We start from the raw sequence: 12,317 nt of genomic DNA on the forward strand, positions 1-12,317 counted from the left end.
GCCCAGGCCTGCAAGCTGCACAGCAAACAGGGATAAGCCTGAATAAGCCCAACCAGCAAGGCAGGCACTGCTGCTGGCAGTGTCTCTCCATGTGCCCTCTAGAAGTAATCTGGTGCAAGTCGTACTCCTGCACCAATGTAGATTTGGGGGTTATTACCCTCGAAAATCCAAAGTAATGTTTTTTGTTGCAGCCTTCTACTTGTGCTCCACGTCAGCCTGCTTGATTTCTCTCCTGAGGCACAAGCACGCTTCACCTTGGGTCCAGAATGTTTAGAAAAGTCACCCGAAAAATAGCAAAGCAAATGGATCCCAAAGGAGACCTGGTTCCCGTCCACAGCATCTCAGATCAACACCACTTCAGACTCCTTTGCCTCGTTAGAAGGAAAAGGAAAACCAGATTCCACCCATTTCCCTGCTACAGACGGACAGAGTACACACTGCAAGACGTGCTGCTGCCCGGAAAGGACACGGACAGCCTTGGTAAGGTCCACATTTTTGCATACTACAATTTCCCACTGTCTCTCTGCAGCCTGAACCGCACTGCAGTGCGTTGTGTGCATGTGTAACCATGCTTTCAGTAACACACCCCATCGTTGCAGAGCTCCTCCTTCCCAGCAGAGACAGCCAAGGCCCAAAGGAGTTCACCACCACAGGACGTGTCCATGATGGACTGGATGGGACTCTGAGCGTTCCCATTCACTTCACTGAATTAGAACTGGGAGCAGCTGCCTCCATGTCCAAGCAATGGCACCTCAAGGTGGAAGAGAAGCACATCCTGGTGCCAAAACTTGAGGCACTGAGTGCAGAAAGGTAAGGAGGACACGAAGGGGAGCACAGACTCTGGTCGTACACCTCTCCATCACACACGCAGTGGTTTTTCAGCAGTCAAAACTGAGATAGGAGCCTGAGCTGTGCATTCCTGTAACTGCACGCTTCGTCATTCCTGGCTCCTGCCCTCCAGATTCCCTGCTGTGTGGGAACTGCAGAATCACAGCCTGAACCACTGAGAGCTGTGGGAGCACAGTGAAGGCAATGCACCTGTGTGACCCAAAGGGGTGGAGTCCACCTCTCCCAGAGCCCCTGGAAGGGCTGAGCACCACTGGGGAAGGATCTCTGTCTGGAGATTGCTTCCTTCAGAGTTTCCGATTGCAAGCCTAGGACATGAGTGAGCATTTTCCTTTATTTTGATTGCCTCTTTCCATCATGATAATCTAACTACACCACCTATAAAATATCTCGGTTACGATGCTGCTTGGCATTATTCATTCTGTTAACCACACAGCGCGTGGAGTTTTGCCCCTGAGAAGCAGGAGCACCTCCTGCAAGTCATCCACGCTTCCCCGTGGGCCCCTCAGACAGAGAGGGATGCACCGAGGACAGCAGGAGTCACAGCCTGCTTCCTGCACCCTTCTTCCCCTCCCCAAACCCTAATGTGTTTAGGTGCTGTGTAATGTGAGGGGAACAAGCATGCTGCTCTGGCTCCGAGCAGGACACGACACCGTGACATAACATTTTCTGCTGCACGTTCAGTGGAGATACTGTGTCCTTCTCTCCTTTAGGAGAATCGACACGAAGCACGCCTTCATCGAGCAGCTAAGGAAGGCAGGACAGAACTTATACGTGGTTCATCAAATGCTGGAGACCTCAGAGGAGGCCAGATACGAGGAGTGCATGGAGGGGGAGGCGAGGTTCATGGCCCGGCTTTACGCCAAGTTCTCTGCTAAGGTTTGCCTTCTCCTCAGCTCAGGAGCTGTCCTTCCCCAGCCCTGCATGTCATACAGCCCAGTAACAGCTTCTTCTCTGAGCAGGGCACTGCTGACAGCAAACAGAGCATAACCATACCCAGGGGCTGCACCGTGGCCTTCGGGGTGAAGCAGCTGACCATCGGGGACACCACGTGGGGTGAGTGGCACAGAACTTCCAGCTCCTCCATCCAGGGAACGCTGCGGCACAGCAAAAGCACGCACTGCCCCATGGCACCCCCAGCTCTGCAGAAACGGACACATGGCAGCACAGGGAAATCAAAACTGCTCCTGCAATGCGGCCTTTGGCCAACCCGGAGCTGACCCAGGGCTCCTGGCAGCCCCCAGCCTCAAAGCAGAACAACCGACAGCAGAGCTCCCCCGTTCAGCTCCGGGTGTTTCCTCGGTCAGCAGTTCTGTTTTTGTGCTGTTACAGGTATTAACCATTTGCCAGAGAACGATCAACCAACATTTGAATCTGACAGTAAGTGCTGCATTTTAATACTTCTACCTGCAACGCCGTTACCCCGCTTGGGAAGGATGGGATCTCTTGGGACAGGCACAACCCCTCGAAGCACCGCAGGACTGCCTAGCTTAAAGCTGCAGCATTTGCAGCAGGCTCTTCGTGGCTTGCAGGTTCTGCACACAGAGAACTATATGCACTGGAGAAGGAAGTTAAGCAGAACTGTGACATTCTCTCCCAGCTGGCTGATGAGCTGAACATCATCGTTGTAAAGTCCATCAGAGCAGTGATGAGAGACAGGAACCTCCTCGAGGAGCTGGCCGGGAAGGTAAGCAGTCCTCAGTGCCAGGAGCTCTTAGTACAAAGACATCTGTTATCTGTTATCACATCTCCTGAGGGATTTGCACACGTAGCTGTGGTACAGCTCACCACGTTCCCATGGCCCTTATCACCACACAGAGAAAGAACGACGGCAAGAATAGACAAGATTTATCTGAAGATATCGAAGCACTTCAGTCCCATATTCACTATTTAATTGTGAACGCTAGAGGTCCCAATCACAGCCTCACAATTAGCTGAAGGAGGCAAAGAACCCCCGACACATTTGCTTCTGAGGGTATACTGCAAAGAACCATCAGTGGGACCTTAAATGAACCCCGAGAGTCCTCCCCCGTTTCCCTCACAGATGGAAACAGCTCTCGATGAACCTGAGAGTTGTGAGCTGACAGCACAGAGCCCCGACTTGGAAGATCTGCTCTGCACGCTGCAGTTTTCTCCACGTCACCATCTCCTCCACCTGACAGGAGCCATCTCCTACACTCTGGATGCCTTCAGCGGTAAGGGCTCCCGGCACACAGCAATGCCTTCACTCATCCCACAGGGAAACCAGGGCAATCTGGGGGCTCCTGGGTACAAATCTCTTTTTAATTCTCCAGAGCTGACGGAGGATCAGCTGCTGCTATTGCTGGAGTCTTGGGAAGTGAAGATTGTGCCTCAGCAGCTTAAATTGGTGAGAAAATATACTACACTGGCACTTGGCTCACAGCAGAGGGTGGGAGGCAAGGGGAGTAAAGCAGTGAGCCACTGCTCCAAACATGGCAGGGGTGGAAATACGCACTTTTTGAGGTGATTCTTCTCAACGTGAGGGCAAAAACTTCTACACTGCTGTGCCAATAAGAAGCATCGATTCAGAGCCTGCTGCTATCACTGCTCTGAAGGAGCAGACACCGTTTGCCAGCTTTTCTGGCTCCAGATTAAAACAAGAGAGCGACAGCACAGATTTAGAGTTCAGAGTCACAGAACTGTGGGGGCTGGAAGGGACCTCCAGAGACCCCTGGGCCCAACCCCCTGCAAAGCAGCACCCCGGCCCAGGCTGCAGAGGTCAGAGTCCTGATGGGTTTTTGGGTACAGCTTGCTTTATTGTAAACTCAACACAACAGCATGAAACAGTTCAAGGGTAAGAAGGATGTAAAAGCATTATGGTCTAGCATACCCACAGACGACAAAGGATCAGAGATTTGAGTCCCAAAGAGGGACTGTTCAAGTGCTGATTGCGCTGCTCCTGTTGTTGCAAAGGTGAGGAGCATCCTGGAGCAGAGCACAGAGCACGGGGAGCAGTGCTGCAGCACAGCTGCCAGCTGGACATCCTTCAGAGAGCAGGAACAGCAGCTGACCACGGCGGTGCTGAGGATGAGCGGGGTGGAGCTGCAGGGAAGCAGAGCTGCTGCATTCAAAGAAGAAAACTTCCCATCCCTGGCAGCTCTGTACGCAGCCCTCTACGCACTGCACTGCCTGAGCACATCGGGGTAGGCAGCACGGGCTGGGCTGACTGAGGGGAACTGCTTGGTGTGGCTGAACAGCAATTATACTCCGTTTGTATCCTCCAGTTGCACCGCAGTGAGGCGTTAAGAGCTCAGTGCTGCTTTCCCCACTCATTTCACAGAGTCTCAGAGCTGTAGGGGTTGGAAGGGACCTCTAAAGGTCACCGAGTCCAACCCCTGCCGAGCAGCTCCAGCCCAGGTTGCACAGAGGAGACCCCACCACCTCTGTGTGCAGCTCCAGTGCTCCATCACTGTGAAGCTCTTGTGCACATCGGTGCAAAGCTTCAGTTTGTGGCCATTTCCCCTCGTCCTATCGCCACACGCTGCTCAGAAGAGTCCTCCATCGCTCTGCCTCCCACACCCCCGTACTTATAGACGTGGATCAGATCCCCCTCTGACCCACATGAGAGATGCTCCAGGCTCTGTATCATCTCCGTGCCCTCCGCGGGACTCTTTCCAGCAGCTCCCTGCCTGCTTTGCATTGAGGAGCCTGGACACAGTGCTCCAGGTGAGGCCTCACCAGGGCAGAGCGGAGGGGGAGCATCGCTCCCTGTCCCTGCTGCCCACCCAGCTCCCATTGTCCTTCTCGGCCAGCAGGACCCCAGGTCCTCTCAGAGCTCCTCTCCAACACCTCATCCCCAACTCGTCGCGCTCCACGCGTGCTCCCACGAACCCCCACGCGGTTCCTCTCCCCGCAGCCCTCCGGGTCCCGCTGCCCCCAGCTCCGTATCGTCACCAGCTCGCCGATCGCGGTCAGCTATAACAACACCAAACGCGCCCGAACCCATCACCGCCCCACATCCACGCGCGACGACGGCCGGAAACACCCGAGGGGGGAGGGTAAGGGGAGGCGTCCCGGGCGGAAATAACCGAGCGGCGCCGAGCTCGGCGCTCGACTGCTCAGGTCTGGCGGAAGGGATTGGTCGAGCCCGCCCCGTCCCGGCGCGCCCCGCGCGTGGTGCAGTGTCACCGGCGCGGCCATGAAGCAGGACGGGACGGCGCGGCGCCGCGGGGACAAGGCCAGGCCGCCTCCCGACGGACCCCCGCCCGCCCCTCCCGACGTGGAGATGCACGAGGAGACGGCGGCGGTGACGGCGGGGGAGGCGGGCGGGGAACGGCAGCCCCAGCGGGAGCTGGATGCCATCACGTTGGAGGGTGAGCGGAGCCCCCCCCTCCCCGAGGATGGGGGTCGGGGGGACCGGGATGGAGGGGGGGGGGGGCAGCAGAGCCCCGATGTTGGCACAGAGCGTCGTGCGCAGCGCCGAACTGCCGCCCCCCCCCGCAGACATCAAGGAGCACGTGAGGCAGCTGGAGAAGGCCGTGTCGGGGAAGGAGCCGCGCTATGTGCTGCGTGCCCTGCGGGCGCTGCCCTCCACCTCGCGCCGCCTCAACGCCAACGTGCTGCACAAGGCCGTCCACGGCTTCTTCACCTCCAACAGCGCCGTGCGGGATTTCCTCCTCGGTTTCCTGGAGGAGGTGCGGCTGCGGAGCAGCTCTGTGCCCCCGCGGAGCCCCTGCGGCGCTGCTGTGTGGGGCAGGGGGCTGTGGGGCTGCGTGGGGTGGGACGGGCTCGTGTGCTCAGCCCCCGTGCTCCCCGTGCAGCCCATGGACACAGACACCGAGCTGCAGTTTCGCCCGCGGATGGGGAAGGCGGCCTCAGCCCCTCTGTTGCCAGAAGTGGAAGCTTACCTGCAGCTGCTCCTCGTTATCTACCTGATGAACAGCAAGCGGTACCCGGAGGTGAGGTGCCCCCAGGGTGGGTGCAGCCCTAAACCTGAGCTCCGCGGTGCTCCTGGGAGCGGGGAGCTTCAGGACCCGCCTCCCTCGGCGGCTCAGCTCCAGCCCGGGCTCCTCCTGCTCATCCTGGGCCGCAGTTCTGCTCTGATCTCAGTTCCCCTCCTGCAGGCTCAGAAGGTGTCCGATGACCTGATGCAGAAGATCAGCTCCCAGAACCGCCGGGCCCTCGACCTGGTGGTGGCCAAGTGTTATTACTACCACTCCCGCATCTATGAATTCCTGAATAAACTCGACGTGGTCAGGAGGTAGGGCTGACCCCACGCAGATGGGCTCTCCCTGTGCCCTCTCCCCGCCCTCTGCACGAGCTCTCCCTCCCCCACAGTTTTCTGCACGCCCGGCTGCGGACAGCCACGCTGCGCCACGACGCAGACGGGCAGGCCACGCTCCTCAACCTGCTGCTGAGGAACTATCTCCACTACAACCTCTACGACCAAGCAGAGAAGCTCGTCTCCAAGTCAGTGTTTCCCGAGCAAGCCAACAACAACGAGTGGGCCCGGTACCTCTACTACACAGGTGAGACACGGGGGGGGGGGGGGGGGTCCTGCAGCGCTCGGGTGGAGCTTTGAGGTGGGATGCAAAGCCCCCCCTGGTCGGATTGGCTTTTCCAAGGCGCCTTCAGCCCCGTGTGACCGCTCTCCCCCTCGCAGGGCGCATCAAGGCCATCCAGCTGGAGTACTCTGAGGCACGGAGGACCATGACGAACGCTCTGCGGAAGGCACCGCAGCACACGGCCGTCGGCTTCAAGCAGACAGTGAGCAGCACCCGCTGTGCTCCGTGGGGAAGCTGCCCCTGGGCTCGGCCCGACCTCAGGGGGGGCTCTTCCCACGCCAGGTGCACAAACTGCTCATCGTGGTGGAGCTGCTGCTCGGGGAGATCCCGGACCGGCTGCAGTTCAGGCAGCCGTCCCTCAAGCGCTCGCTCATGCCGTACTTCCTGCTGACTCAGGGTACGATGTCCCTGCCCCCGCCCCTCGCTGCTGCGTGCCCCACTTCGAGGGAAGCCTCGGTGGGGGGGGAGCGCTGGGGGAGGTGGGGTTCCTCTCCCTGCTCTGTGTGGGGCCGACGTGCTGCACCACTCAGCAGTTTCTGAAGGCGTTGGCTTCTCCTTTCCTCTTGAATGGGGCGGGTGGTGGCTGGCAGCCTCGTGCTCCCCCCCACACCCCGGCCTCCCCTCCCTCTCTCTCTCACACATTCTCTCCCCCACTTTCCCCTGCCCGCTGCAGCTGTCAGGACCGGGAACCTGGCCAAGTTCAACCAAGTCCTCGATCAGTTTGGGGACAAGTTCCAGGCTGATGGCACCTACACGCTCATCATCCGCCTGAGGCACAACGTCATCAAGACGGGTAGGAGGGCTGGGGGCCGTGCCACCAGCAGAGCTTTGGGGGGGGGCTCTCTGCCACCCCGCACTGTGTGGTGTGGGGCTCCACTCCTTTCCCTCCCCCCAGGGGTCCGCATGATCAGCCTCTCCTACTCCCGCATCTCCCTGGCTGACATCGCTCAGAAGCTGCAGCTGGACAGCCCCGAGGACGCGGAGTTCATCGTTGCCAAGGTAGCTGTGCAAAAAAGCCCGTCCCTCTGGGGCCTGGGCTGCCCACTGCTCCCACCAGGCCCCTCCTGCCCCACCCCTGCCACACTCCCCACCCCAGGGCTGCTGGTTTTAGGCTGTGCCCCCCTGGGCAGTGCTGAGGGCAGCGAGTCCCGGCTCTGAGCGCTGTCCTGAGCCCGCTGCCGCCCCCCATCTCCTTCCTTTGCTCCAAACTGCTGCTCCACCCCGGGAGGAGGCGGTGTTGCCCTGACCCCGTGCCCGCTGCCTCGCAGGCCATCCGGGATGGCGTGATCGAGGCCAGCATTAACCACGAGAAGGGCTACGTGCAGTCAAAAGAGATGATCGACATCTACTCGACGCGGGAGCCCCAGCTGGCCTTCCACCAGCGCATCTCCTTCTGCCTCGACATCCACAACATGTCAGTCAAGGTGAGCACGGCGCTGTGAGGACCCTGGGGGGCTGCGGGGGCACTGGGGGGGCACGGAGGGGGGGGGGGCTGGTTCAGCTCAGGCTGTGGTGGAGCTGTTGTTGAGGGGCACAGCGGTGCAGAGCGGAGGCGTTTCTCGGCTCACTGCTTCTCCTCTCCCTCTGCTTTCCAGGCCATGAGGTTCCCACCCAAATCTTACAACAAGGACTTGGAGTCTGCGGAGGTGAGCTCCCTCCTGCTCCGTGCTGGGCTCATCCCACAGCCCCATCCCCAACCTCAGCCTTTGCCTTCCAGGAGCGCCGGGAGCGCGAGCAGCAGGACCTGGAGTTCGCAAAGGAGATGGCAGAGGACGACGACGACGGCTTCCCGTGAGCCCTGCCCGGGCTCTGTGTCTTTTTTATTTGTCCTTAGGGAAAATGCTGTCTGAGGAGAGCTGCCCCCTCTGCCTTTCTTTTCTAAGTACCTGCATGTCTGTACCGGGAGCGGGGGCCACGCGGGGTTCCTCAGCCACGGGCCGTGACCTCCTGTCCCCTACACCCACGGAGGGAAACCCCTTCCCCAACAAACAAATGTTCTTTTGAGGCTGCCCGTGCTCGGTGGTCGCTGGGCCCCACGAGGCGCACACAGATCGGGGGTGGGAGCTCCCGGGGCTGGGGGGGTCCGTTCCCCCCACAGCTCTCGTACGGATCAAAGGATCACACTTTGTTAAGCTTCAAATATGACTTTAAAATAAAAACTTGGAAAAACCAACAGCTGTCCTGCTGCCGTGGCTTGGCTGTGCTCGGGGGGGAATGGGCCGGAGCTCTGCTGGGGGGCTGGAGGTGGGGTCACGGCAGAACCACCGCACCGTGGGAAAGGGCTGAGCCCCACAACCTCCCATCCCACGGGGAAAGGCAGCATGGGTGGGGCCCTTGTGTGTCCCACAGATAACAGAGTGGGGTCAGAGATGGCGTGGGGGCCACGCAGCCCAACAGCTGCGCGCTGCTGGGAGCGGCTGTGCTCGGGGGAGATCTGGGACTCTCCCGATGCGCCCCAGCTGGGCCGGTGGCGTGGGGCTGTGTCTCAGGAGTGGGGCAGCCCCGGGGGATGGATGCGGCCCCGTCCCTGCTCCTGGGAACACCGTGGGGTCCCGGGGACAGGACGGGGCTGTGAGCCCCCCCAGCGCCCAGCGGGGACGCGGCGGAAGCGGTGACTTCCTGGCGGATGCCGGGAGGGGACCGAGGGTCAGCGGAGGAAGAGCGGCCACGAGGCAGCACCGCCACCCACGGGGTTTCGGGTCCGGCTGCTGCCACTTCCTTCCTTGGAAGAGCGGTGGGGGCTTCGGGCCCTGTGGGCGCTGATTCAACCCCACCCTGAGCCGGCCCTGATTCCTGACAGCACCGAAGCTGCTGAGGCAGCAGTGCCACTGCGGGAGCGATGGTCCCACAACGGGAACGACCCCGACTGCTCCAGGGAGAGCCACGGCAGAGCCGGGGGGGCTTCTCCCAGGAAACCCCACTGCAGAGCTCACGCACGGGGCGCTCCCGCGCGGCCGCGGGGCAGAACCTTAATGCTGCCAGCGGGGCGTCATCATTAGGCTTCAGAGTTAACGAAGAGCTGCGCTGTGCCTGGCGAGGCCTCCCGTGCTCAGGGGTGGGCAGCAGCACCCGGCTCCTTCCCCCACTGGGGGTTCAGGGATAACCCCGTGGCTGCAGCCCTGCTCTGTGCCCCCCCCGCCCCGGCCCAGCTGGCGTTGGCTTGTGAGGTCCTCCTGGAATCGCTCGCTGGAAACTGGCCCCAACCCAGAGCCCACGTCACCACGGGGGGGCCGGGACCGGCCAACCCCCCCCCCCCCCCCGGGGCTGCCCCTGAGCTCCGCTTCCCCGAAGGGGCCAACGGGGAGGGATCCTCGTGGGGGGGTGGGGGGGACCGGGCACGGCGCTGCCATCTCGGTGCTCACCTGGTCCCCGTGGTGGTCCCGCAGCCGCACGGAGGGGCTCAGCGCGGACCTGCGGTGTGTCCTGCAGCACGGCGGGTTAATGAGTGACCCACCGCGTCCGGGGACCGGCGCTGCCCTCTCCCAGCGCTCCGGTGGCACCGCAGCTCCAGGAAAACCCCGCAGCAGCGCAGCACAGGAGCACCCAGCGCCCGGGATTTGCATGCGGGTGATTAAGACAATGAGGCAATCCGCACTGTTGCCACATCGGTGTGAATCCCCACGGCCCTCTATAAAATGCCCCGATCGATGAGGGCGCGCAGAGCGGGGAGGGCACCGTGCCGGGCCGGGCCGCAGGAGGAGACACAGAGCTGAGCACCATGTGCTGCCTCACCCGTGAGTACCGCAGACCCACGCGTGGCACCGGTGGGGCACGTGGGGCCGCGGCCCTCCCCTCCTTCCCGGCATCTTTTCCATCCCCTCCCCGCGCTCCTTGGGGGTCCCCATCCCCGAATTGAGGGGGGGGTCTGCAGGGGTGAGCCGGGGTCGGGGCCGCGTGTGACCGCTGTCCCCGCAGAAGCGCTGGCGCTGGCGGTGGTGCTGAGCGCTGCGTGGCGGGCGCTGCACGGCGCTCCCGTGGCAGAGCTGTCCGGGGACCACGACTTCCAGCTCTTCCTGCACAAGAACCTGGAGTTCACCCGCAAGATCAGGGGGGACGTGGCCGCGCTGCAGCGCGTGGTGGTGAGTGCATCGGTACCGCGACCTTCCCCCCCCTCACCCTCCCTTCCCCCCCCGGCCTTAGAGCGGGGTCTCCCCGCACCCCGTTCATCCTCGCGCGGTCCCTCCCCACGGTGCATCCGCGCTCCACGCACAGAGCGGAGGGTCCGTGTCCCGTGAAAGGAAGGGGCGGGAGGGGATCCCGCGTCGTCGGGGCCGTCCCGGCTCATCCCTCCCGGGGCGGCCGTGACCCCGCACCCCTTCCCCGCAGTGTGACACCTTCCAGCTGTGCGCGGAGGAAGAGCTGCGGTTGGTGCAGCAGGATCTGCCCCTCACGCAGGAGCCCCTGGAGCAGTGCCACAGCCGCGGTTTCCAGGCGGTGAGTGGGGGTTCCCACCCGTGGCACGAGTTGCCCGTCCTCAGCGCGGCTCGGGGTCCGAGCTCCGTCGTCGTCGTCGTCCCCCCCCCCCTCGCGTGACCGTTTCCCCGCAGGAGGTTTGCTTCAGCCAGATCCACGCGGGGCTGTGGGCGTACCACTGCTCCCTGGGGGCGGTCCTGCAGCTGCTGCCCGAGCACACGGCGCTGGTGGAGACGCTGCAGTTGGACACCGCCAACCTGTCGTCCAACATCCAGCAGCAGGTGAGGGCGGGGCGGCACGCGAGCGGGGAGAAGGGGGGGGGCAGACACGCGTGGAGCACGCGGTGACGCCGCCGTTTCTGTGCCGCAGATGGAGGACCTGGGGCTGGACGCGGTGACCCCCCCGGCCGAGCAGCGCAGCCCCCCCCCCGCCTTCTCGTCCCGTTTCCAGCAGCAGGTCGGGGGATTCTTCATCCTCGCCAACTTCCAGCGCTTCCTGGAGACGGCGTACCGCGCGCTGCGGCACCTCGCCCGCCTCTGACCCCCCCACCCCAACCCCCCCGCTTATTTAATATTTATACCTATTTAATATTTATCCGGCCGGGGTAGGGGGGGTCCCGCAGCCCCCCCCCGCCCCCCCCCCACGCAGGGTGCCGGCCCTGCGCTGCCGTCTGTTTAATATTTAAACACAAGCGTATCTCTGCTATGAGGTTTGAGCCGGGCCGAGCTCGGTCCACGCGGGGGAACCCTCCTCCGCTCCGGGGACGCTCTGGTGGGGACCGACGGAGGGATGGGGTCCCGCCCCCCCCCGCCGGGGGCTGCGGCTCCGCTCCGTCCGCTCCGAGCTCCTATTTATTGCAGCCTAACTTATTCGTACCCCCCCGCCCCCCCCATTGTTTCACGGTCCCGCGGGCGCCGTTTTGTACCGTATTTATTCCCAGCGCTGTTTTTTATATGCGTGACAACGACGGAAATAAACTCTATTTGGGCTCCGATGTCTGCGCTGTGCATTTCCCCACGGGACGGGGGGGGGGGGGGGAAGAGGGGGGGGACCCCCGGATGCCGCAGAGTCCCCGAGTGCGACGAGGGGACACCCACGCGGGGGATGCGCTCAGATCTTCGCGTGGCCGTGGGGAGGGGACACGTGGGGTGCGGGATGTGATGATCCGGGGGCGGTCATTTCCTTCCCTTCCCCCCCCCCCCCCCTTCCTTCCCCATCCCGGTTCTTAGAAAGCGCCGCAGCTGCGCGCTGGGTCCAGCAGTGGCACTGGCGGTACTGGCGGTACTGGCGGCACTGGTGGCGGACCCCACCCCCCCTTGCAGACCCCGGGCGGTGCCGATGCGCGGGCGCGGCCGTTCCTGTCCCCCTCCCCCCACGGAGCGATGTCCCCGCAGCAGCCGGGGATGCTCCAGGAGCCGCGCGCGTGGGGTCGGAGCTTCAACCGCGGAGCACAGGGAGAGGGGCGGCCCCGGGGACCCACTGAGAGCGCTCAGCGTGGGCAGGAGAGCCCCCCCAGCCCCCCCACGGCCATCC

At 62.6% G+C, this 12,317-nt stretch overlaps 3 protein-coding genes across 3 annotated transcripts; all 3 read left to right on the plus strand.

Moving 5' to 3' along the window:
* The first annotated feature begins 211 nt into the window (after positions 1-211).
* On the plus strand, positions 212-4,023 carry GSDMA (gasdermin A). Its single transcript, XM_065753785.1, has 9 exons — positions 212-480; positions 600-810; positions 1,560-1,725; positions 1,809-1,902; positions 2,179-2,226; positions 2,379-2,533; positions 2,891-3,041; positions 3,141-3,214; positions 3,781-4,023. The coding sequence occupies exons 1-9, from the start codon at positions 267-269 to the stop codon at positions 4,012-4,014; spliced, it is 1,347 nt and encodes a 448-aa protein (XP_065609857.1). The 5' UTR covers positions 212-266; the 3' UTR covers positions 4,015-4,023.
* Positions 4,024-4,972: 949 nt separating this feature from the next.
* On the plus strand, positions 4,973-8,235 carry PSMD3 (proteasome 26S subunit, non-ATPase 3). The gene is made up of 12 exons (XM_065753816.1): positions 4,973-5,180; positions 5,311-5,501; positions 5,628-5,765; positions 5,931-6,067; positions 6,145-6,335; positions 6,470-6,573; positions 6,654-6,768; positions 7,045-7,164; positions 7,267-7,370; positions 7,640-7,795; positions 7,967-8,017; positions 8,089-8,235. Exons 1-12 carry the CDS (start codon positions 5,006-5,008, stop codon positions 8,164-8,166), a joined length of 1,560 nt encoding a protein of 519 aa, XP_065609888.1. The 5' UTR covers positions 4,973-5,005; the 3' UTR covers positions 8,167-8,235.
* Positions 8,236-10,048: 1,813 nt separating this feature from the next.
* Positions 10,049-11,324, plus strand: CSF3 (colony stimulating factor 3). Its single transcript, XM_065753847.1, has 5 exons — positions 10,049-10,105; positions 10,287-10,450; positions 10,698-10,805; positions 10,919-11,065; positions 11,154-11,324. Exons 1-5 carry the CDS (start codon positions 10,090-10,092, stop codon positions 11,322-11,324), a joined length of 606 nt encoding a protein of 201 aa, XP_065609919.1. The 5' UTR covers positions 10,049-10,089.
* The last annotated feature ends 993 nt before the right edge of the window (positions 11,325-12,317 follow it).

This window comes from Cyrtonyx montezumae, unplaced genomic scaffold, assembly GCF_038088225.1.
Source record: "Cyrtonyx montezumae isolate F1298 unplaced genomic scaffold, pur_monq_1.0 scaffold_82, whole genome shotgun sequence".
NCBI lineage: Eukaryota > Metazoa > Chordata > Aves > Galliformes > Odontophoridae > Cyrtonyx > Cyrtonyx montezumae.

What these genes read in the sequence shown, in the direction of transcription:
- CSF3 (XM_065753847.1), top strand. An exon ending in CCGCGCTGCAGCGCGTGGTG is followed by an intron (nt 10,451 to 10,697) that starts GTGAGTGCATCG and finishes CCTTCCCCGCAG; the next exon opens with TGTGACACCTTCCAGCTGTG. An exon ending in ACAGCCGCGGTTTCCAGGCG is followed by an intron (nt 10,806 to 10,918) that starts GTGAGTGGGGGT and finishes GTTTCCCCGCAG; the next exon opens with GAGGTTTGCTTCAGCCAGAT.
- PSMD3 (XM_065753816.1), top strand. Translation starts at nt 5,006, where the DNA reads ATGAAGCAGGACGGGACGGCGCGGCGCCGCGGGGACAAGGCCAGGCCG. An exon ending in TCCTCGGTTTCCTGGAGGAG is followed by an intron (nt 5,502 to 5,627) that starts GTGCGGCTGCGG and finishes CTCCCCGTGCAG; the next exon opens with CCCATGGACACAGACACCGA. An exon ending in CCGGTACCTCTACTACACAG is followed by an intron (nt 6,336 to 6,469) that starts GTGAGACACGGG and finishes TCCCCCTCGCAG; the next exon opens with GGCGCATCAAGGCCATCCAG.
- GSDMA (XM_065753785.1), top strand. Translation starts at nt 267, where the DNA reads ATGTTTAGAAAAGTCACCCGAAAAATAGCAAAGCAAATGGATCCCAAA. An exon ending in ACGCCAAGTTCTCTGCTAAG is followed by an intron (nt 1,726 to 1,808) that starts GTTTGCCTTCTC and finishes TTCTCTGAGCAG; the next exon opens with GGCACTGCTGACAGCAAACA. An exon ending in TCGAGGAGCTGGCCGGGAAG is followed by an intron (nt 2,534 to 2,890) that starts GTAAGCAGTCCT and finishes TTTCCCTCACAG; the next exon opens with ATGGAAACAGCTCTCGATGA.